The sequence below is a fragment of the Symphalangus syndactylus genome, chromosome 12, assembly GCF_028878055.3.
Source record: "Symphalangus syndactylus isolate Jambi chromosome 12, NHGRI_mSymSyn1-v2.1_pri, whole genome shotgun sequence".
NCBI classification, from domain to species: Eukaryota; Metazoa; Chordata; class Mammalia; order Primates; family Hylobatidae; genus Symphalangus; species Symphalangus syndactylus.
The window spans coordinates 82552262-82573463 of record NC_072441.2 but is presented as its reverse complement, the minus strand read 5'-3'; the positions used below and the strand labels follow the sequence as shown (position 1 = coordinate 82573463).

The following is a 21202-nucleotide window of genomic DNA, read 5'->3' as shown; positions in this document are numbered from 1 at the left end:
CATGCCTGTAATCCCAGCTACTTGGGAGGCTGAGGCACAACCCTGGAGGCGGAGGTGGCAGTGAACCGGGATTGGATCATGCCACCGTACTCCAGCCTGGGCGAGTATTGGCACTGGGGGAGTGAGGGGTCAACTGCAGGATTGTAAGGTCAGCACACTACCTCTGCCTCAAAAAGAAAAAAAATTAATGATAAAAACCTTAAGAGTACTACCGAGGGAGTGGGCTTTGATTCTGGCCTTAATCCTAAATTCCTAGTCTCTAGAGAGGTTAGAATGCTTGACTGTTGTGTGGTTCTCTTCTATTCATGGGCCTGGTGGACTGAGCAACAGGCTTTACCACCTTTCTTTGGTTGCTTTGCTTTCCTTTCTCTTTCCCCAGTAGTAGAACACACACACACAGGGGAGAGGCAGATAGCCCTTTACCCCTGCTTAGGCTCCACCTTTGTTTACTGTGGGGCAGCTAGCTTCCAACTTGCCTCCCCTTTGGTGAAGTTTAAATTCCCCAAGGACACGGTGTCTCCCTGGGTAATGCATTTGTGAGCACAGTGAACTCAAATAGTCCTTTACTTACAGGGCTCAAGCCTAACTTTCTAATACTCTTTCATTTGAATTTCATCTGTGGCTTTTATCTAATAAGAGAAACCCCAGTGTGGCAGAAAGCCAGATTTAGGCTAATCCCCTTCTGTCCTTGGCCCTGTTCTGCCTGAGAGTACCATCACAGTGTCAGTTTCTTGCCTGGAGGGGTTGACATATTTGGGAAATCTCTTTGGAGTGGAGGATAGCCGAAGCTGTTGTCAGCCATCTTGTAATGTGACTGAGTTGCTGCTGCATTCTACTCTTTCCCCAATCCCTCACCCAGGATCTTTGCTTCCTGGGCAGTGGAGAATCCTATTATTATTTGAAGGGAAGGACGACAGAGTACTGTATATCCTCCTCACTGGGCAGAGATAGGTCAGCTGAAACACCAAAACCACATCTGGATGGGCATGCTAAAACCTAAGATGATTAGGAAAGTGCAGAGCTTAACGTCTCCCAGGGCCACAGGTAGCCTGGTCTGCAAAAAGTAGGCCTGTTCAATCTCTAGGTACCCCTTGGTATTATTTGACCTGAAAGGGACAGGCACTATGCATAGACTTATGAGGGAAAAGTCAGCTTGTCTTCCTTGTTCCTTTAAACAAAGTATGAGATCTTGATTCTGCAGGCTTTTGTTTCATTGTAAAGAGAACTGATCCTCTGTGCTAGGAGAAAAGAGAAAGGCAAGGTCCCATTCCCTACCACTCCACCCTCGAGGGGGTCTCTGAAGCTTTTTCTAGGACTCCCATCTCGGGTTCTGCTTTTGATACAGGCTTGTTCATGTGTGCATGCTCTTAGGAGGGCACCAAGATGTGTTTCCCCCCTCTCCCTTTTCAGCCTTGCTAAGAATTCTATTGTAAATGCTGATTTGTGGGAGAAACTGCCTGAGCCAGCTTGCTGTCATGGCAACTGTACACCCCCACCCCATAGCCTGTTATCTTCTACTCCAGTTTGGGTAACTACTGGTGAGCTGGATGATGTCTTACATTTCATGAGCTTCCTCTAAATCTAGTTGTATTTTTCGTCTAAGGGGGGTAAGTCATTTTACTAGCAGTGTCTCCTAGGTCTTGCCTGATAGCCTGACTTGCTCTTGACTCGTGGCCTTGTTGGGTTTGTGAGGAGAAATGTGTGTTGTTACAGAGGACATCTATTTTTCTGGAAGAGGCAGAAGCAGAGAACACTTGTCTTTGTGGTGTTTTGAATAGTGTAGTTAGAGGCACAAATGGTTTCTTAATAATTTCACCTTATGTTGACTTCTCGATTTTCTTTGCCTGGTGGCTAGATTGTAGCCCCAGCCCTCTGCTTCCCTTCCTAGTCTCTTCAACCTCTCATGTTTGTATGTGGAAGTTTTTGTGCCAGTCCTGATGGTTAAAAAGGAGTCTTTGGGTCTATATTCTTCCTCATCGGAGCTAGTGGCCCAGGCTGTTTCTATAGCTGCCCCAACTCCTGCCTGCCAGGAAGAAATCAGGGTAATAGAATTCAGGCACAATCTGGGCTATAGAAGAGAGATCGTGTTTACCAGGCACTTGGATAAGCATCTGAACTGGGTGGTGTGCAGGGCATATTAAATTCTTGTATATTGTTGCAGTCAGGGTACCTCCCACCAGTAAAGGTAGTGGGGAGGCAGTCATGGAAAGAGGTTTTCCTACCATTAGAATTTCTCCATTCACCTGCAGGCTGCCTCCTTCTTTCCTTGTTTCTTAGGGAAAACCCATCCAGGATGGGTTTACTTGGACTCTAGCCTATACTTCATTGTGAGATGGAGGCCAGGGGGTCGATTGTCATAAGCTATATTAGAAGGTGAAGCTAAGGGGATGGCTGGAGGAATAGAAAGGAGATAATTCACAAATTTGGAGGAATGGTAGTGGGTGTGGTGGAAATGTTCTTTCTTTTTTGTAAAGCTATCAAAGCAGATAATTTTAGCCAGAAGCAGCTCCTTGTAGCTAACTTAAAAAAGGAGTACGGGGGCACAAGTTGAAGGGCTGGTGAGTAGGCATCCCAACAATGTTCCATTCTTTTGCTTTCCAGTCTGGAAGGCTATTCTGGAAGACATTCCCTTGGCTAGTTATTCTTCTGATGTATTAGGGTAAAGTGATCATAGGAATGACAGTTGAGTTAAGCAGCAATTAATAGGTAATCCAGGATTGCCTTTTTTTTTTTTTTTTTTTTTGAAATGGAGTTTCACCGTGTTGCCCAGGCTGGAGTGTAGTGGCGTGATCTCAGCTCACTACAACCTCCGCCTCCTGGGTTCAAGGGATTCTTCTGCCTCAGCCTCCCGGAGTAGCTGGGACTAGAGGCACGCGTCACCACGCCTGGCTAATTTTTGTGTTTTTTATTAGAGACAGGGTTTCTCCGTATTGGCCAGGCTGGTCTCGAATTCCTGACCTCATGATCTGCCTGCCCCAGCCTCCCAGAGTGCTGGGATTACAGGCGTGAGCCATCACACCCAGTCAGGATACCCTCTTTAAGAAACCTTTCTTATTTATTTTTTTTTTTTCTGCTTTATGAGACACTTAAAAGGTTACTGAGGATGAGACATGCCTCCAAGCCAGAGCTCAGGCAGAAGGAACCCTTCATTGACTTTCTTTTCTGACTCCAGTGTGTTGAGGAATTTGAACTGAGTCCAGGAAGTGGGTGGTACTAACTCACTGGGCTGGGCAAGGAACTGAGTTTTAAAACACTCTTCCTGTGGAACATATGGGAGTTCGTTGATGGGAAAGGGAGGAAATATATATATATATATATAAAGTTATGTCTGCTAGATCTTTTAACAGCTGAGCTAAGACAAGTTCTACCCTGTGAGACTCTGGCTTTTTCATGGTAGTCAACCCTGATCTTAATGTCATAGTTATTTCTTCTTTTCACCATGCCTCTGCTTCCCTTGTCCATTCTTTCCTTCAAATGCAGGCTGAGGCTGAGGTGGCCTCCTTGAACCGTAGGATCCAGCTGGTTGAAGAAGAGCTGGACCGTGCTCAGGAGCGCCTGGCCACTGCCCTGCAAAAGCTGGAAGAAGCGGAAAAAGCTGCTGATGAGAGTGAGAGGTGTGTAGGGAAGCCTGATGGAGTGTGGATTTTAAAAGAAGTTCATAATAGTTCTGATCAAGATTTCCTTATAGACCTGTTTTCTAAATAGCAATTCTGGCTGCGTGTGATCGCTCATGCCTGTAATCCCAGCACTTTGGGACGCTGAGGCAGGAGGGTGGCTCAAGCCCAGGAAGTTGGGGCTACAGTGAGCTGTGATTGCGCCACTGCACTCCAGGGTGACAAAGCAAGACCCTGTGTCAATCAATCAATAAAAATAAAATACTAACTCCATCACACAGGCTCTCCTTTCTATTCTGCATATTCTGTCTCCTTGAAGACAGTAAGGGTAACTTAGATGTTGTGACCCTTTTGTAATTGATATTTCCTTACAAATTGGCCTAATGATCCTTAAAATGGGATCACCAGTATGACTTCTACTTTCTGGATCATAAGCTTCTATTTGTGAGATTAATTTCTCTAAAACAGAGGTTCTCTAAGTAAGGTCTCAGACCAGCAGCATCAGCAATACTTGGGAACTTGGTAAAAATTCACATTCTCAGCTCCTATGCTGATCTGCTGAATCAGAAACTTTGGATGTGGGGCCTGGCAATCTGTTTTTAGTAAGCCTTCTCAACGCTGGTTGCATTATTAGAATCATAGGTAGGGGTGAGGGGGGAAATCACTGGGGAATTTAAAACTGTGGATGCTTAGATCTCATCCCAGTTCCATTAGAATCAGTTGCAAGAGGGGTCTGGGCATTGATGTTTTTAAAGTTCTCCAGCTAAATTTTTTTTTTTTTTGAGACAGAGTCTCTCTCTGTAGCCCAGGCTGGAGTGCAGTGGTGCAATCTGGGCTCACTGCAAGCTCTGCCTCCCGGGTTCACGACATTCTCCTGCCTCAGTGTCCCAAGTAGCTGGGACTACAGGTGCCCGCCACCACGCCCGGCTAATTTTTTTGTATTTTTAGTAGAGACCGTTTCACCGTGTTAGCCAGGATGGTCTTGACCTCCTGCCTTTGTGATCCTCCCGCCTCGGCCTCCCAACGTGCTGGGATTACAGGTGTGAGCCACTGCGCCCGGCCTTCCCCAGCTAATTTTAATGTGTTCCTAGGGTTGAGAACCATGGCCCTTGAACCAAATCATAACTCATCTTTTTGAAAATAGCCAGTTGTCTCCTTGCCACATGTGAGTTAAACTAGAACAGAGGTGCTTGACAACTAAGGGTTTTCAGAATAAATAGTGCCCTGCTAAGGGTACGTTACTACTGTGCAGCTGTGAAAATGAAAGAGGCAGCTATGTGTATACTATTAGAGTAGCATGCAAATTATAGAAAGTGAGGGCCGGGTGCAGTGGCTCACACTTGTAATCCCAACACTTTGGGAGCCTGAGGTGGACGATCACTTGAGGCCAGGAGTTTAAGACCACCCCAGCCAACACAGCAAAATCCAGTCTCTGCTAAAAGTACAAAAATTAGCCGGGCATGGTGGAGTGCGCCTGTAATCCCAGCTACTCAGGAGGCTAAGGCACGAGAATCACTGGAACCCAAGAGGTGGAGGTTGCAGTGAGCCTCCCTTTTTTTTTGTTTTGTTTCAAAAAAAAAAAAAAAAAAAAAAAAAAGAAAGTAAGTGAGGATAGCTGCATGCTAAATACCGGGGGGGAAAAAAGAGTGTGGAAAACAAGTTGCAGAACCGTCTAGTATATTATTACTTTGGAGAAGTTGGGATGGGATTTTTTTGTGTATATGTATATATTTAAATAATATGTATATTTTTTTTGAGACAGAGTCTCACTGTATCCCCCAGGCTGGAGTGCAGTGGCGCAATCTCAGCTCACTGCAACCTTCACCTCCCGGGTTCAAGCGATTCTCATGCTTCAGCTTCCTCCAAGTAGCTGGGATTACAGGCGCCTGCCACCACGCCTGACTAATTTTTGTATTTCTAGTAGAGACAGGGTTTTGCCATGTTGACCAGACTGGTCTCAAACTCCTGACCTCAGGTGATCTGCCGGTTTTGGCCTCCCAAAGTGCTGGGATTACAGGTGTGAGCCACCGTGCCCAGCCGCATATATCCATATTTTTATTTAATATTTTAATATTTAATTTCTTAATAAGTTTTTTTGGGGGCAGTGGGGGAGACGGTGTCTCACTCTGTCGCCCAGGCTGGAATGCAGCAGTGTGATCTTGGCTCACTGCAACCTCTGCCTCCCAGGTTCAAGTGATTATCTTGCCTCAGTAGATGGGATTACAGGTGCTTGCCAGCACACCGGGCTAATTTTTGTATTTTTGGTAGGGACAGGGTTTCACCACGTTGGCCAGGCTGGTCTCGAACTCCTGACCTCAAGTGATCCACCTGCCTTGACCTCTCAAAGTACTGGGATTACAGGCGTGAGCCACTGCGCTTGGCCAGGATGTATTATCTTTATAACAAAAAGTTTTTTGTTTTTTTTTTTTTTTTGAGACGGAGTTTCGCTCTTACTGCGCAGGCTGGAGTGCAATGGCTCGATCTCGGCTCACCGTAACCTCTACCTCCTGAGTTCAAGTGATTCTCCTGCCTGAGCGTCCTAAGTAGCTGGGATTACAGGCATGTGTCACCACGCCCAGCTAATTTTGTATTTTTAGTAGAGACGGGGTTTCTCCATGTTGGTCAGGCTGGTCTTGAACTCCCGACCTCAGGTGATCTGCCCACCTCAGCCTCCCAAAGTGCTGGGATTATAGGCGTGAGCCACTGCGCCCAGCCATAACAAAAAATTTTAAATGAAATAATTAAACTAAGGTGTGGGAGTAGTAACATGGAATTTCCATTTGAGGGGCAGACAGAGAGGAATGGGCTTTTAAAAGTACATTTCTGAGACCCTTGGAGTGGAGCTGACGACACACTCCTCAGGGTGTCAGTATTGTTTTTGTCCTATTTCTGGCAGAGGTATGAAGGTTATTGAAAACCGGGCCTTAAAAGATGAAGAAAAGATGGAACTCCAAGAAATCCAACTCAAAGAAGCTAAGCACATTGCAGAAGAGGCAGATAGGAAGTATGAAGAGGTAAATGGCCTTCTGTTCGTCCCTCTCATATCAGCCTTTTACAAAGAATAATGAGGTAAATGGCTCCTTTGCTTCACTAAGCTATACTGGGATCTTTTCCTGTAGGTGGCTCGTAAGTTGGTGATTATTGAAGGAGACCTGGAACGCACAGAGGAACGAGCTGAGCTGGCAGAGTCGTGAGTATCTAGCTCCTCAAATCTTATCATTACCAATTTGTCCCTTCCCCTTTGGCTTGGGCACTAATATGAATAAATTAGCATTCCTTCAACCTTGTTAAACAGGGCCTAGGGAATGGGAGTCATCTATGGTGCTTTTTTAGGCCCAAGAATGGTTTTAGGCTTCCTTATTCTCCTGACTAGTGACAAGTGACAAAAGAGGCTTTCTTTACTTTTTGTTGGTAGGGTTTACAAATTGAGAGCAAATAAGGACTAATACATGGTGAGCAGTTAACTGGAAGATCCTACTGGGTCCTTCCACCTGGGGTGGAAGACATCAAAGTGGCTATCCTGATTTAAGATCTAGTGTCTGGCTGGGTGTGGTGGCTCACACCTGTATTCCTAGCTACTTAGTATGCCAAGGCAGGAGGGTTGCTTGAACCCAGGAGTTGGAGGCCAGCCTGGGCGTCATAGGGACCCTGTCCCTAAAACAAATACATTTAAAAAAATAAATCTGGTGTCTGTTTTTGCTACTTCGCCAATCTGCTGGAGAACCTTAGGGCAACGGTAGATAGTAACTGCTCTCCCATCGGTGTACCTTCTGGGCCTTGATTAACAAAGTCAGTGCTGAATGTATATGTATTTGTGCTTCCCTCTTACATTCCCGTCTGCCAGACATAACATATCATGACCATGGTGGTGGTCTCTTCCCATTTTTTGAATTTTGTTTGTTTGTTTTGCTGCTTGTTTTCTTGCTGTGTTCCTTTTTGACCTTACTCCCTCCCCACAACCTGGCTTGTGCCATCCCCATGACTATCACTAACAGCCGTTGCCGAGAGATGGATGAGCAGATTAGACTGATGGACCAGAACCTGAAGTGTCTGAGTGCTGCTGAAGAAAAGGTACTAACCGTTAAGCCCACAGCAAGGTTATATATATGGTGTGGTTTTGTTTTGTTTTGTTTTTGTTTTGCAGCTGCCTCCCCTCCACTTGATTTTGTTGAGTGCTGTCTCATCTCTTCATGGAATGCTCCATTCTTTTCCACTTACTTGGCATCTTTCATCTCTTCTTTCCTAGTTGCTTCACTGCCTCTCCACAGGGTCTCCTTCCTTTGGGTGATTTGGGGGACTGTTTGGGTTGGGCATTTGTTCCCACCTCCACCCCAGGTAGCAGTTATGACTTGTTCCTGGTAGTGGATTTCTCTCAAGTGCTTTATTAGTATTCAAACATTTTGAGCCCAGGAAGGTCTAGCTCCTGATACGTTCTATGGTAGAGGGAGGAGGGTTGATGCTTGCTCAGGTTACTTGGGAACATCTCTTCCCCAGTATGCCTTCCAACTCTCTCTACATATAGGTTCAATTCACGTCTGTGTGTCTCTCTCCCTTTTTTTATTCTCTTCCTTTTCCCTTTTCCTCTCCTGTGGTATTTAAAATATTCACAGTAAGTGTTCTGAGCTGGAGGAGGAGCTGAAGAATGTCACCAACAACCTCAAGTCTCTTGAGGCTCAGGCGGAGAAGGTAGGGGGCTGGTTTGTGAAAGTGACAGGCTTTGGGGCCTGGGCCCAGCCCTGCCCTTGTTGAAAGTCTGGAGACATGCATTCCATATATAATCCAGTGAGGCGTGTCCTCTTCCTACCTCCTTACCATGTATTCAGGTTCTGGGTTTAATGCTACTTGCTGTGCACTTTGATTGCTTTGATTAAGATAACTTCATGGTCTCAGGTTACTGGAGTCATGTGCTCCTTAGGCTGCTACTGCTGTGCTGAAAAGCAATAATCAGGGGCCCTAACAAGCTTTCTAGCAGACAGATGGGGGCAACAGACAGAATCAGCTCTGAGACCTAATGAGCAATCAAGACAGATGACTTCACTTTGCCATCATGTGGGTCTGTTTCAGTCATGTGACCTTGGGGTGCTGCTACTCTTGCTCATTAAGCAGGGGAAAGGAAAAACACCTCCTTGGGTTGATCTGAATAATATCAAAGCTTAGATCCATCTTAAAAAGTCATGGAGAATTTTAACCTGAGGATCTCATGGCTCTAAAGACATAGATTTCTGGATTTCAAGGACCTATTGTCCAGAGCCAGGCCTTGCTCTTACTCTTGGACCATGGAGCACATTTAGTCCAAGAGGATATTCAATGTAAGAGTTAAGTGTAGGGAGGGGGGTATTGCCTGTGTGACTAATTTCTACTCTGAAAATTTTAATCTACTTATCTTACAGTACTCTCAAAAAGAAGACAAATATGAGGAAGAAATCAAGATTCTTACTGATAAACTCAAGGAGGTGAGCTGAGGGGATTTATAGGGCAGGATCCAAAACATTTAGAGGTATATAAGGCATTAATGTGGACTTAGACTGGCTGGTTTGGGTTCTGAAAAGTCCAGAAGTAGAAGGTGGAAGAAATAGAGATTGTTCTTCTTTGTCTTCATCTCTGGTTCTGACTAATTTCATATTTCCCCCAGGCAGAGACCCGTGCTGAGTTTGCTGAGAGATCGGTAGCCAAGCTGGAAAAGACAATTGATGACTTGGAAGGTATGGAACCTGGAGTAGGGATTGAAATAGAGAAATATAGAGGAAGACCTTGCCCATTAGCCATTAATCTCTTTTTCTGTGCACCAAAGGACATTGGTAGTGACTTGGCGTGTATTAATATCATGTGCACTGTCCTATGCCACAGCTAGGCAAAGTGAGTCAAACCCTAGAATTGGTTTTTTAAATTTAATCTTTTCCTTTAAGAAGATTTTACCAAATAGTCTGCAATTTGTACCCTTCCCTTTGAGGAGAATGATAATGGCTGCATTTACCTCCAATCTATTAGTCTTAAAACTTTAGTCTGTGGGTTTAAATGGAAGCCATGATTTCAGAAGGGCAAGATGCATGTCATTTCATGGCTACTTTCCACAGTTCGCCATTCAAGTTGTGGCGTATTTATCCAATAAGTGAAGTTGTGGAATAACCATATCTGAACACTGACCAGTGTCAGGAGCTTTCTAAATACTTTCTGTCCCTGCAAGTTGGTATCTGCCATCCACCCTGACAAGGGAACGTACTCTTTGAGAACTCTGATGTATGCTCCTTTGGTACACTCTCTTGGCAGAGTTGCAGGGGCAGCCTGTGGAGCAGAGGGGCCACTAATAGGGTTCACATTTTGTAGGCAGAGAAGTGTCTGAATATGGATGTATACTCTCTCCCTTTGCTATTTTTGTTCAATTAAGTGTTATCACTGCTAGGAATTGGGTACCCGGATGGGAGTGGTATCCTCTTGAGTGCTTTTGGTAATAGGAATTTCTAGTTCTGACTGTGCCCAGGTTCTCAGCCCTTGCCGCAGTCGATTGGGAGTATCAAGAAAGGAAGTTGGTAATAGGAGAGAGTAGATCTGAAAATGTCCAGTCATGGTTGCCAGATAGATATTTTCCTAACTGTGGTATTAGACCCACAGTCACACTTTCCTAATTTCTAATGATACCCTCTCTTCATCTGCTTCTGAAACCTTTCACTCTGTCCCCTCATTCCTCCCTGTGGTTCCTGTACCTGTCCAGATGAGCTCTATGCCCAGAAACTGAAGTACAAGGCCATTAGCGAGGAGCTGGACCACGCCCTCAATGACATGACCTCTATGTAACTATCTGACAGCAGAGTGGGGCTGGGATCTTGGCTTGTGGGTGGATGGGGGTACAAGCTATGCATAGTGGTGTGCTTTGGTTTTATCCTTTGGAAACTAGAATCTCCACCCTTATCTTTGAAACATTGGTGCTGGTTATTTGTTTGGCAAAAGCTTTGGAGGCATGGCCGGGCGCGGTGGCTCACGCCTGTAATCCCAGCACTTCAGGAGGCTGAGGCAGGTGGATTACGTGAAGTCAGGAGTTGGAGACCAGCCTGGCCAACATGGTGAAACCTCGTCTCTACTAAAAATACAGAAATTAGTCAGGCATGGTAGCAGTGCACCTGTAATCCCGGCTACTCAGGAGGCTGAGCCAGGAGAATCGCTTGAACCTGGGAGGCAGAGGTTACAGTGAGCCAAGATCGCGCCACTGCACTCCAGCCTGGGCGACAGAGTGAGACTCCATCTCAAAAAAAAAAAAAAAAATTAAAGGCCGGGCATAGTGGCTCACACCTGTAATCCCAGCACTTTGGGAGGCGGAGGTGGGCGGATGACTTGAGGCCAGGAGTTCAAGACCAGCCTGACCAACATGGCAAAACCCTGTGTCTACTAAAAAATATTTAAAAAAATTAGTCAGGCTTGGGGGCGCACGTCTATAATCCCAGCTACTCAGGAGGCTAAGGCAGGAGAATCGCTTGAAACCAGGAGTCGGAGGTTGCAGTGAGCCGAGATAATGCCACTGCACTCCAGTCTGGGTTAAAGAGCAAGACTGTCTAAGAAAAAAAGCTCTGGAGGCAATTAATCTTGGATCAGAAGGAGAACCCTGACTGACTTGTAATTTTTATATTTTGTATTCATAGTTTCTTCATTACACTGTGATTTTTCTATTTGCTTCTCAAATTTAGTCTTCTCAGAAGGGATACTGCTAGAGGTAGAATCCATACAACTAAGGAAATAGGGCCCACGGAGCCAGTGACTTGGGCCCTGACACATGAAAACAAAATTCAGGCCTCCTGGGTGTGTTTAATTGGTTCCCTGATATTAAAGTTCAGGGAACTACTACCCAAGATGGGAAATACCAAATTCACCTAAGCATTGAGCTGAGTCCCAGAAGCAAGCCACGTGATAAACAGCACCAAAAAGAGTTGTTGGGGCTTCATCTGTTTGCTGTGGATCCCTGATCCTTGATGCTAATCTGCCTCTTTGTATCTTTCCCACTAACCCTGAAAAGAAGCCACATTTCTCAGGCTGAAGTGTCTGGCTCTCTTTTATTATTCCTGCTGCCACCTCTTCCTTTTTTTCCTCTTCCTTTCTCCCAATTTGCTATCTAGATTGATGCTAGTCCTTCTCACCTAGAGTATCCTTACTTTTTCATACAGATAATTATCACCGTTTCTGCTCTGTTCTGGATCTGCCCCCTTTACTCCTCGGGGAACCCAACGCCCCACTCTCGCTCTGGATTCCATTTGGGTCAGCCTGGCTGGTCCCCAAGGCATTAGGATGGGGGGCAAAAAGCAACTTATGTATTTTCTTCCACCCCCACCCCAAATTAAAATGTTAAGCTGCTGGAAACCTCATGCCACCCTGCATTTGTGTCATTGACAAAGCTGCTGCTGTCCCTAAGAAGGAGCCTTGGGGGTGTGATGTGGGGAAGAGCTATTGTAGGCTCCCCCTCCTCTGACTTATATAATCAAAGCCACTTTTGTGTGTGTCTATTTTTTCTTGACATTTAAACTCAGCTGATCTGATTCTACCAGAGTGATGGATTTAGTACAGGTTACTCAGGATAGTAATTTTAGTTATACTCCTCAAGCGGAACAAGATTAAATTCCTTATTTCCAGGTTCTTAAATCATCCTGCCTGCAGTGTTTTCATTCTCTCTTCAGGTATTCCTCCTTTGGTGTGGTGTCATTGAGAAGCCATTGAAGTGACTCTCAATACACATTCTGTACCCTTTTACCCGTGGTTCAAATTGTGCATCCTCAGAACACCCAGTGAACCCAATATATTATTGCTAAGATTGACTAATTATGTCAACCCCAGTCACAGAAAAATACACAATGGATAGAATTCTCAACAGTTTTTTTACTTTTTCTTCTTTAAACCTTTCTTACATATTTGAGACTTGCTACCATTTGCCTGCTAGTGTGTGACTAGTGGGGTATAAGACAACTGATAAATTATTATTGGGAAAACTAAAATGACCAATCATGAATATTTCAAATAATGTGCATATGAGGCTAATGATTTATTACATACATAAATTTCTGCTAGTAAAATTTTCCTTGGAAAATTTTTTGGAATTAAATATCAACATTTTAGAAATTCCCATTACAGGCCAGGCGCGGTGGCTCATGCCTGTAAATCCCAGCACTTTGGGAGGCCGGGGCAGGTGGATCACCTGAGGTCATGAGTTCGAGACCAGCTCGGCCAACATGGTGAAATCCCGTCTCTACTAAAAATACAAAAATTAGCTGGGCATGGTGGTGGGTGCCTGTAATCCCAGCTACTCTGGGGGCTGAGGCAGGAGAATCGCTTGCACCTGGGAGGCGGAGGTTGCAGTGAGCGGAGATCGCACCACTGCATTCCAGCCTGGGCAACAGAGTGAGACTCCATCTCAAGAAAGAAAAAAAAAAAGGAATTCGCATTCCAATTTACACAGCAGAGATTTCTTCATAGTATAGCTGTGAATTATACTAATCCAAGCACGTAAGTGTTGTTCACTTAGTACTTTAGTTTCCCAGCAGGGTATGTATTTAAAATTTGCTTTTCTTTTAGCTGGGTGCAATGGCACTTGCCTGTAGTGCCTGTAGCTCCTTGGGAGGCTGAGGCAGGAGGATTGCTTGAGCCCAGGGGTTCTGCACTGTAGTGTGCTATGCAGGTCAGATGTTGTCACTAAATTTGGCATCAGTATGGTGACCTCCTGGGAGTGGAGAACAACAAGGTTGCCTGAGAAGGGGTGAACTGGCCCAGGTCAGAAATGGAGCAGGTCAAAATTCCTGTGCTGATCAGTAGTGGGATTGCACCTGTAAATAGCCACTGTAGTACTCCAGCCTGGGCAACACAGCAAGATTCCATCTATTAAAAACACTTTTGCTCTTCTTTTAAACAGATATAGTCAGGTAGGGAAGTTTTCCTTAATCTAAAACTTTAAGTCATATCAAATTCAGGTTTCTTTTTGTCCATTCCATTTCTTACTGCCGCATAGCCTTTGAGATTAAGGTTCAGATTCATTTATTCAGCTGACACTTCCTGGTATCTTTTAGGTATAGGATATTAAGATGGAGACGGAAATAAAGATGGAGGCACCATTCTTACTCTCAAGTTGCTTAGAATCTACTAGGAGAGAAAACATACATAAAGCTCCAGATACTGTGTGATGAATGCCACAAATAATAGTGTTACGGGAATTGAGTAGAGGGGAAGAGATTGATCCTAGTAGGGATGAATTGGAAAAACTCATGGAAGAAGGCATGTAATAGGTACTTCATAAACATGTTAAAACTTTTTTCTTTTTTCTTTTTTTTTTTTTTTTTTTGAGATGGAGTTTGACTCTTGTCACCTATGCTGGAGTTCAGTGGCATGATCTCAGCTCACTGCAACCTCTGACTCCTGGGTTCAAGCAGTTCTCCCACCTCAGCCTCCCAAGTAGCTGAGATTACAGGCGCCTGCCACCACACCCAGCTAATTTTTGTATTATTAGTACAGGTGAGGTTTCGCCATGTTGGCCAGGCTGGTCTGGAACTCCTGACCTCAAGTAATCCACCCACCTCAGCCTCCCAAAGTGATGGGATTACAGGCGTGAGCCACTGTGCCCAGCCAACATGTTAAACTTGCATATTCATTTTTATTGGGTTCCAAAAGTGGATTTTTGACAAGCAGAGTTGGGTTGTGGGATAGTGAATATTGAGCATTCCATTTATTTATTTATTTTTCTCTTTTTGATATGGAGTCTCGCTCTATCACCCAGGCTGGATGGAGTGCAGTGGTGAGATCATGGCTCACTGCAACCTCCGTCTCCTGAGTTTAAGCGATTCTCCTATCTCAGCTTCCCGAGGAGCTGTGATTACAGATATCCACCACCATGCCCAGCTGATTTTTGTATTTTTAGTACGGACGGGGTTTCAGCATGTTGGCCAGGCTGGTCGCAAACTCCTGACCTCAAGTGATCCACCCGCCTCAGCCTCCCAAAGTGTTGGGATTACAAGCGTGAGCCATTGGACCTGGCCTGAGCATTCCATTTAAAGAGAAACAAAATAATAAAGGCGTTGATAGAGATCAGAAGGCCACAATAGCTATAAAGGTAGATTTAGACACAGTAGGGAACAGGTTGTGTCTTAAAATGAGGCTGAGGAGTTCTAATTTTACTTGGGAGGTAATGGGGATGCCACTGGAGATTTTGAACAGGATATGTTGTGATCCGAATAGCATATAAGAAGAGTTAATTTGGTAACTAATTTGCAGATTAGCAAAGTGATTCACTAACATGGTGTTTCTCACATTTCAGCCATTTACATTACCATTTTTGATGGCTTTTTCCATATTCACTGCTGCCTACATTGTTTTCTTCAGATCTACTCATTTCCAGATTTATTTTATTCTTACTTGACACAATTCTATTTTGAAATTAAAGGTTTGATATGTTAGTGTTTTTTCCTAATCACATTAAAGTAACTGTAGCAGTGAATACACCACACTTTGGAAAAAATTGGGTTAGGTTAATTTAGTTTTCTAGGAGAGAATAATCAGGGTCTGAGCTAGAGTAGTGGCAGGAGAGATGGCGCTAAATAAAGACAGGTATTGTGAAAGGCCTGGCCACTTGATGTGAGGACGAAAGACAAGGTTGACTGGTTTTTAGAGTAGGAAAATGAGCTGGGTGCAGTGGCTCATGCCTGTAATCCCAGCACTTTGGGAGGCTGAGGTGAGAAGATTTCTTGAATCCACTAGTTCGAGACCAGCCTGGCAACAAAGTGAGACCCTGTCTCTACAAAATATTATAAAAACTTAGCCAAACATGGTGGTGCGCGCCTGCAGTCCTGTCTACTTGTAGGGCCGAAGCCAGAGGATCCTCTGAGCCCAGGAGTCTGAGGCTGCAGCAAGCTGTGATCACACTGCTACACTCCATCCTGGGTGACAGAATGAGACCCCCCCAAAAAAGAGTAGGAAAATGGTGGGGTTAAAGATGTAGGGAGATCATGTTGTCCTGGTTTGGGGGAGCTGGGGGAAGGGAAAGAAGGTACAGCTGACAATCTGGCAGGTATCTGGGTGAAAACAAAATTCTAGGGCTTGAGGCAGAGAGGTTGACATAAGAGAGTTGGGAATCCATATGGGGTACAGGTAGTTTATGCCATGGAGGTAAATTAGAACCATAAAGGACAATTGCAAATATAAAAAAAAGAAGCCGGGCGCGGTGGCTCATTCCTGTAATCCCAGCACTTTGGGAGGCCGAGGTGGGCGGATCACGAGGTCAGGAGATCGAGACCATCCTCACTAACACGGTGAAACCCGTCTCTACTAAAAATACAAAAAATTAGCTGGGCGTGGTGGCAGGCACCTGTAGTCCCAGCTACTCGGGAGGCTGAGGCAGGAGAATGGCGTGAACCCAGGAGGCGGAGCTTGTAGTGAGCCGAGATCGTGCCACTGCACTCCAGCCTGGGTGACAGAGCAAGACTCTGTCTCTAAATAAATAAATAAATAAACTGAGGAAAACGTTATGTACGAGGAGGAGCCAAATGGAACTGATTGGAGAGAAAGAAGACGGTTGAGTAGTTCTTTAAAAAGCTCCGGGTTGGATGCTTTCTAGTGGTTTTTCTTTTTTTTTTTTTTTTTTGAGACAGAGTCTTGCTCTGTCGCCCGGGCTGGAGTGCAGTGGTGCAATCTCGGCTCACTGCAAGCTCCGCCTCCCAGGTTCACGCCATTCTGCCTCAGCCTCTCCAAGTAGCTGGGACTACAGGCGCCCGCCACCATGCCCGGCTAATTTTTTGTATTTTTAGTAGAGACGGGGTTTCATCATGGTCTCGATCTCCTGACCTCGTGATCCGCCCGCCTCAGCCTCCCAAAGTGCTGGGATTACAAGCGTGAGCCACCGCGCCTGGCCTTCTAGTGGTTTTTCAACAGAGAGGCTAAGAAGGAAGATAACTGAAAATGGGACATGCATTGATACTTTAGTAATTTGAGGGTACATTTTGAGTGTTAAGAAGTCAAGAGGAGGAGTCATTTTCGGGGCAAAAGAGTGTATTGGTAGGAAGATTATATAGGCAATATAGTTTACTTTAGAGCAGTGCTTTCCAACAGAACTTTTGGTAATGATGTCTAGTACATTAGCCACATGTGGCAGTCAAGCACTCAAAATGTGGCTAGTGTGGCTGAGGGGCTAAAATTTAATTGTATTTCATCGTAGCTCATTTAAATTTAGCTACATGTGGCTAGTGGCTATTATATTGGACAATGCATTTCTAAATATTTAGATTCTGGGCAGAAGTTGGCTTTGACATGAAGAAAGCCTTCTTAGAAAGGAAGGAAGTAGACCGGGCATGGTGGCTCATGCCTGTAATCCCAACACTTTGGAAAGCCAAGACAGGTGGATCACAATGTCAAGAGATCAAGACCATCCTGGCCAACGTGGTGAAAACCCGTCTCTACTAAAAATACAAAAATTAGCTGGGCGTGGTGGCGCATGCCTGTAGTCCCAACTACTAGAGAGGCTGAGGCAGGAGAAAAAGAAGGAAATAAGAGAGAGATTGGGAGAAAAGTAAGGTGTTGTATCTCTGATCTGTTGTATCTCCTGTTTTCCCTGTGGTATGACTAGTTGAGCAAGGATAGAGACCAGCAAACTGGGGTAGCAAAGTGAACAATGAAGTACTATGTAATTAGTGCTAATGCTAAATTCATTCCTTTGTTTAAGGCTTAATATTTTTGCAGAAGCCATCCTGTGTTACTTGAGCCTGGACTAGTATTGGGGTGAAGTCAAGCATCAGAGTAAAACATTTGTCCCCTTAATGTTACCCCCTCCTCTCAATTTCTAAGAACCACAGGCCCATTTTGCCCTTCCTTGTTACCATCATTGAGATGAGGAATAAGATGTGGTAACCCCATGTTATCTGATAGGTGCAACTGACCTATTCTGTTTGGCAGCTTTATCTTAGCCCCAACCAAATCTCTTCCTTTCACATGGTATTGGTTGAATACTATCCAACTCCATGGGGTTGGTTTGTGTTTTTTATTTTTTATTTATTTATTTATTTTTGAGACGGAGTCTTGCTCTGTTGCCCAGGCTGGAATGCAGTGGTGTGATCTTGGCTCACTGCAAGCTCCGCCTCTGGGGTTTAAGTGATCCTCCTGCCTCAGCCTCCTGAATAGCTGGGATTACAGACACGTGCCACCAAGCCCGGCTAATTTTTGTGGTTTTAGTAGAGACTAGGTTTCAACATGTTAGTCAGGCTGATCTCAAACCCCTGACCTCATGATCTGCCCACTTCGGCCTTCCAAAGTGCTGGGGTTACAGACTTGAGCCACTGCATCTGGCCATGGGGTTGTTTCTTAATTAGGTATAGCTGAAAAGAACACTGGACCAAATAGGTTCTCTGCCTTGCCTTTTCGTTTGTTTTGTTTTAGCTATTATCAGGGAACCAAGAACTTTAAGGAGCTAGTACTGGTCTTAATTTTTAATAACTAAAGATAGCAGAGTTAGAAGCTAAGTTCAAAGTGAGAGAACAGCTGCATTTGTCTTTCTGACCTCATGCAATTCCTAGGGAACTCTGTTCTGTGATTTATTCAGGCAATAAAATGCTCCCACTCTTTCTCTGTCTCTTTATTTCTTCCCTAAATGGAACAGAACTCTCATTGACCAGGCTGCTTTGAGGGATAAAGATCCTGATAACACGGCTGGGTGCTGTGGCTCATGCCTGTAATCCCAGCACTTTGGGAGGCGGGCAGATCACCTGAGGTCAGGAGTTCAAGACCAGCCTGGCCAACATGGTGAAACCCCATCTCTACTAAAAAAAATATGCAAAAATTACCTGGGCGTGGTGGTGGGTGCCTGTAATCCCAGCTACTCAGGAGGCTGAGGCAGGAGAATCGCTTGAACCTGGGAGGCGGAGGTTGCAGTGAGCCAAAATCGTACCATTGCACTCCAACCTGGGCAACAAGAGTGAAACTCAAAAAAAAAAAAAAGGATCCTGATAACATCCCTTCTTTCCCAAGTGAGAATCACACAAACTAACTTGGTTATAGGTATTATCTAAGTTCAGGCTGTTCACGAGATTTGTATGTAATGTAACATCACAGGAAGTTTGAGAGATTAGTTCACAAATTTCAACACCTGTTATTTTGACAAGGATGCCCCAGTGAATAAGACAGGTCCAATCCCAGGCCTCATGAAGCTTATATACTGTTAGTACAGTTTTGAGTATTCCTTATTCAAAATGCTTAGGACCAGAAGTGTTTCAGATTTTTGCTGCTTTTTTTTTTTTTTTTTTTTTTTTTAATATTTGCATTATACTTACCAGTTGAGCATCCCAAATTCGAAAATCAGAAATTTATACCAGGCATGGTGATGCACACCTATAGTTCCTGCTACTCAGGAGGCTGAAGCAAGAGGTTTGCTTGAGCCCTAGGAGTTCAGGGCTGTTGTGCACTATGATTAGGCCTATGAATAGTCACCACACTCTAGCCTGGACAACATAGACCCTGTCTCTAACACACACACACACACACATACACACCCGTATGTGTATGTAAAATCCACACACACACACACACACACCCGTATGTGTATGTAAAATCCAAAATCCTCCAATGAGCATTTTCTTTGAGCATCATGTTGGCATTCAAAAAGTTTCAGATTTTGGAGCATTTTGGATTTTGGACTTTCAGATTTGGGTTCTCAGCCTGTATAGTGTTTGTCAATGGTGAACGTTTGTCATTTAGAGTAGGACAGTTCTGTTGATGTACAGAACAATCCTGTGTATTGCTGTCCCCTGCCCAACAGATACCTGTATGGGCCTTCTAGTCATTGTGATATCAAAACCTCCCATACATATTCAAAATCTCCCCTCAGAGAGAAGAGTGCACAATACCACCCCTATTGAGAACCATTGGTTTAATGGGAAGTGCAAGTTAAAGGGTCACCCTGATTCTGCTGTTTAACACAGCTATTATTTTTAGTCATTCCCTCCCAGGCTTTTTATACATATATGCTTTCTGTTTTGATAGTGTACATAAAGTGGCAAGTATTACTGGGACCATACTGGTCTCTAATTTCCCAGTCAATCTGGTGAGAGCCTCAGCCCAGAAGGTAGGGTGCCTGAGCAATGCTCACATATGCAGATGATTTTAGGACAGAAAAATATCTTTTTCATATTGAGATCCTGAGACCATTTTGAAACGGGCTGTGAAATATAGGGAGAAACTTATTTGTGAATTTCAGAGGTTGATACTAGGAGTATACCAGGAAGAGTTTGGTTTTCCTGTCCCCAAACTTATATTATCCCTGTGCTAGTCAGATGGATTTGAATCTTCCATATCCCACTATCTCTTTAAAGTGTGCTTCAAATAGAAAATCCAGATAAACCTATTAGATTTGAGCACTTAGCTGCTTGTATCAGGAATGCTTGCTAAATTGTCCTTTAGCCTGACTTTGTTAAAAAAAAGGAAATAACTTACTAGTAGCTTAAATAAATATGGGATTTGTTTTTTAATCACATATATCTAGCCACGAGCAACTGTGGCCTGTTGTAGCTGGGCTTTCCGTGATTCTCTTGGTCTTTTCTCTTAAGATTGAAATATGCAACTCTAGTCATCACATCCATGTTGAAGGCAAGAGGGAAAGCTAAAGTTTTCCCAGAAGCCCCCAGCAGACTATCTTTCTACGTCTCATTGGTTAAAACTGGATCATATGATCACCCCCAGCTGCAAGGGAGGCTGAAAAACAACAGGATAGTCTTGATTAGCGTATACCAGTAATTTGCCTTCCCTGGGACTAGGCACACTATTTGTTGACTCTAACAGGTTTGGGGTTCTTTTAAAGAAGAAGAAGAAATTGAATATTTATTGGCTAGGCCACTGAAATGGGTCTATCACACAATATCTGTAACAAGAAGCATTAGAAAGTATAGGAGTGAATGGCCGGGCGCGGTGGCTCACGCTTGTAATCCCAGCACTTTGGGAGGCCGAGGCGGGCGGATCACGAGTTCAGTAGATCGAGACCACAGTGAAACCCCGTCTCTACTAAAAATACAAAAAATTAGCCGGGCGTGGTGGCGGGCGCTTGTAGTCCCAGCTACTCGGAGAGGCTGAGGCAGGAGAATGGCGTGAACCCGGGAGGCGGAGCTTGCAGTGAGCCGAGATCGCGCCACTGCACTCCAACCTGGGTGGCGGAGCGAGACTCCGTCTCAAAAAAAAAAAAAAAAAAAAGTATAGGAGTGAATGAGTGTGGGGATATTTATCCCAGTCTACTGTTTATAATGCTGTTTTGAATGCATTCACAGAAAAATGTTCAGCTGTTCACTTTCGTTCCTTTCAAACCCTGATTATTGTGAACACATTTCTTCGAAGCCAACTATATTCCTTCCTTTGCCATTTCCCTTGTTTCAGTTTCTCAACCCAGGGAATAAATACTGTGAAAGAAGTATTTTTTCTCCCTCAAAATGTCCTGCCAACTCGTCAGTCCGAATTTCCTCTGTTGGTCTTTCCACCAACTGACTGACTCTTATTACCCTCTATCTGAATCCTCCTTGCATCCACCCTGCCTTACAGATGCATGTTATATATACCAGCTAGTTGAAAGACTCATAATTTACTTCTGGTACTCTACTAAC

General features: G+C 44.4%; 1 protein-coding gene across 16 annotated transcripts in view; it reads left to right on the top strand.

The window, feature by feature from the left end:
* The window catches only part of TPM3 (tropomyosin 3), a 36608-nt gene that overhangs the window by 12633 nt on the left and 2773 nt on the right, over positions 1-21202 (top strand). For 4 of the 16 annotated variants that reach the window (XM_063626552.1, XM_063626553.1, XM_063626559.1 and 1 more), the window contains 6 exons: positions 3481-3614; positions 6511-6628; positions 6734-6804; positions 8225-8300; positions 9005-9067; positions 9247-9316. In XM_063626552.1, the coding sequence (XP_063482622.1) occupies positions 3481-3614; positions 6511-6628; positions 6734-6804; positions 8225-8300; positions 9005-9067; positions 9247-9316 (532 nt within the window). Of the gene's footprint in view, positions 1-3480; positions 3615-6510; positions 6629-6733; positions 6805-7609; positions 7686-8224; positions 8301-9004; positions 9068-9246; positions 9317-10323; positions 10403-11764; positions 11958-12990; positions 13085-21202 lie in introns of those variants that run through there. The other 12 variants (XM_063626560.1, XM_063626550.1, XM_063626555.1 and 9 more) reach the window with 7 other exon arrangements.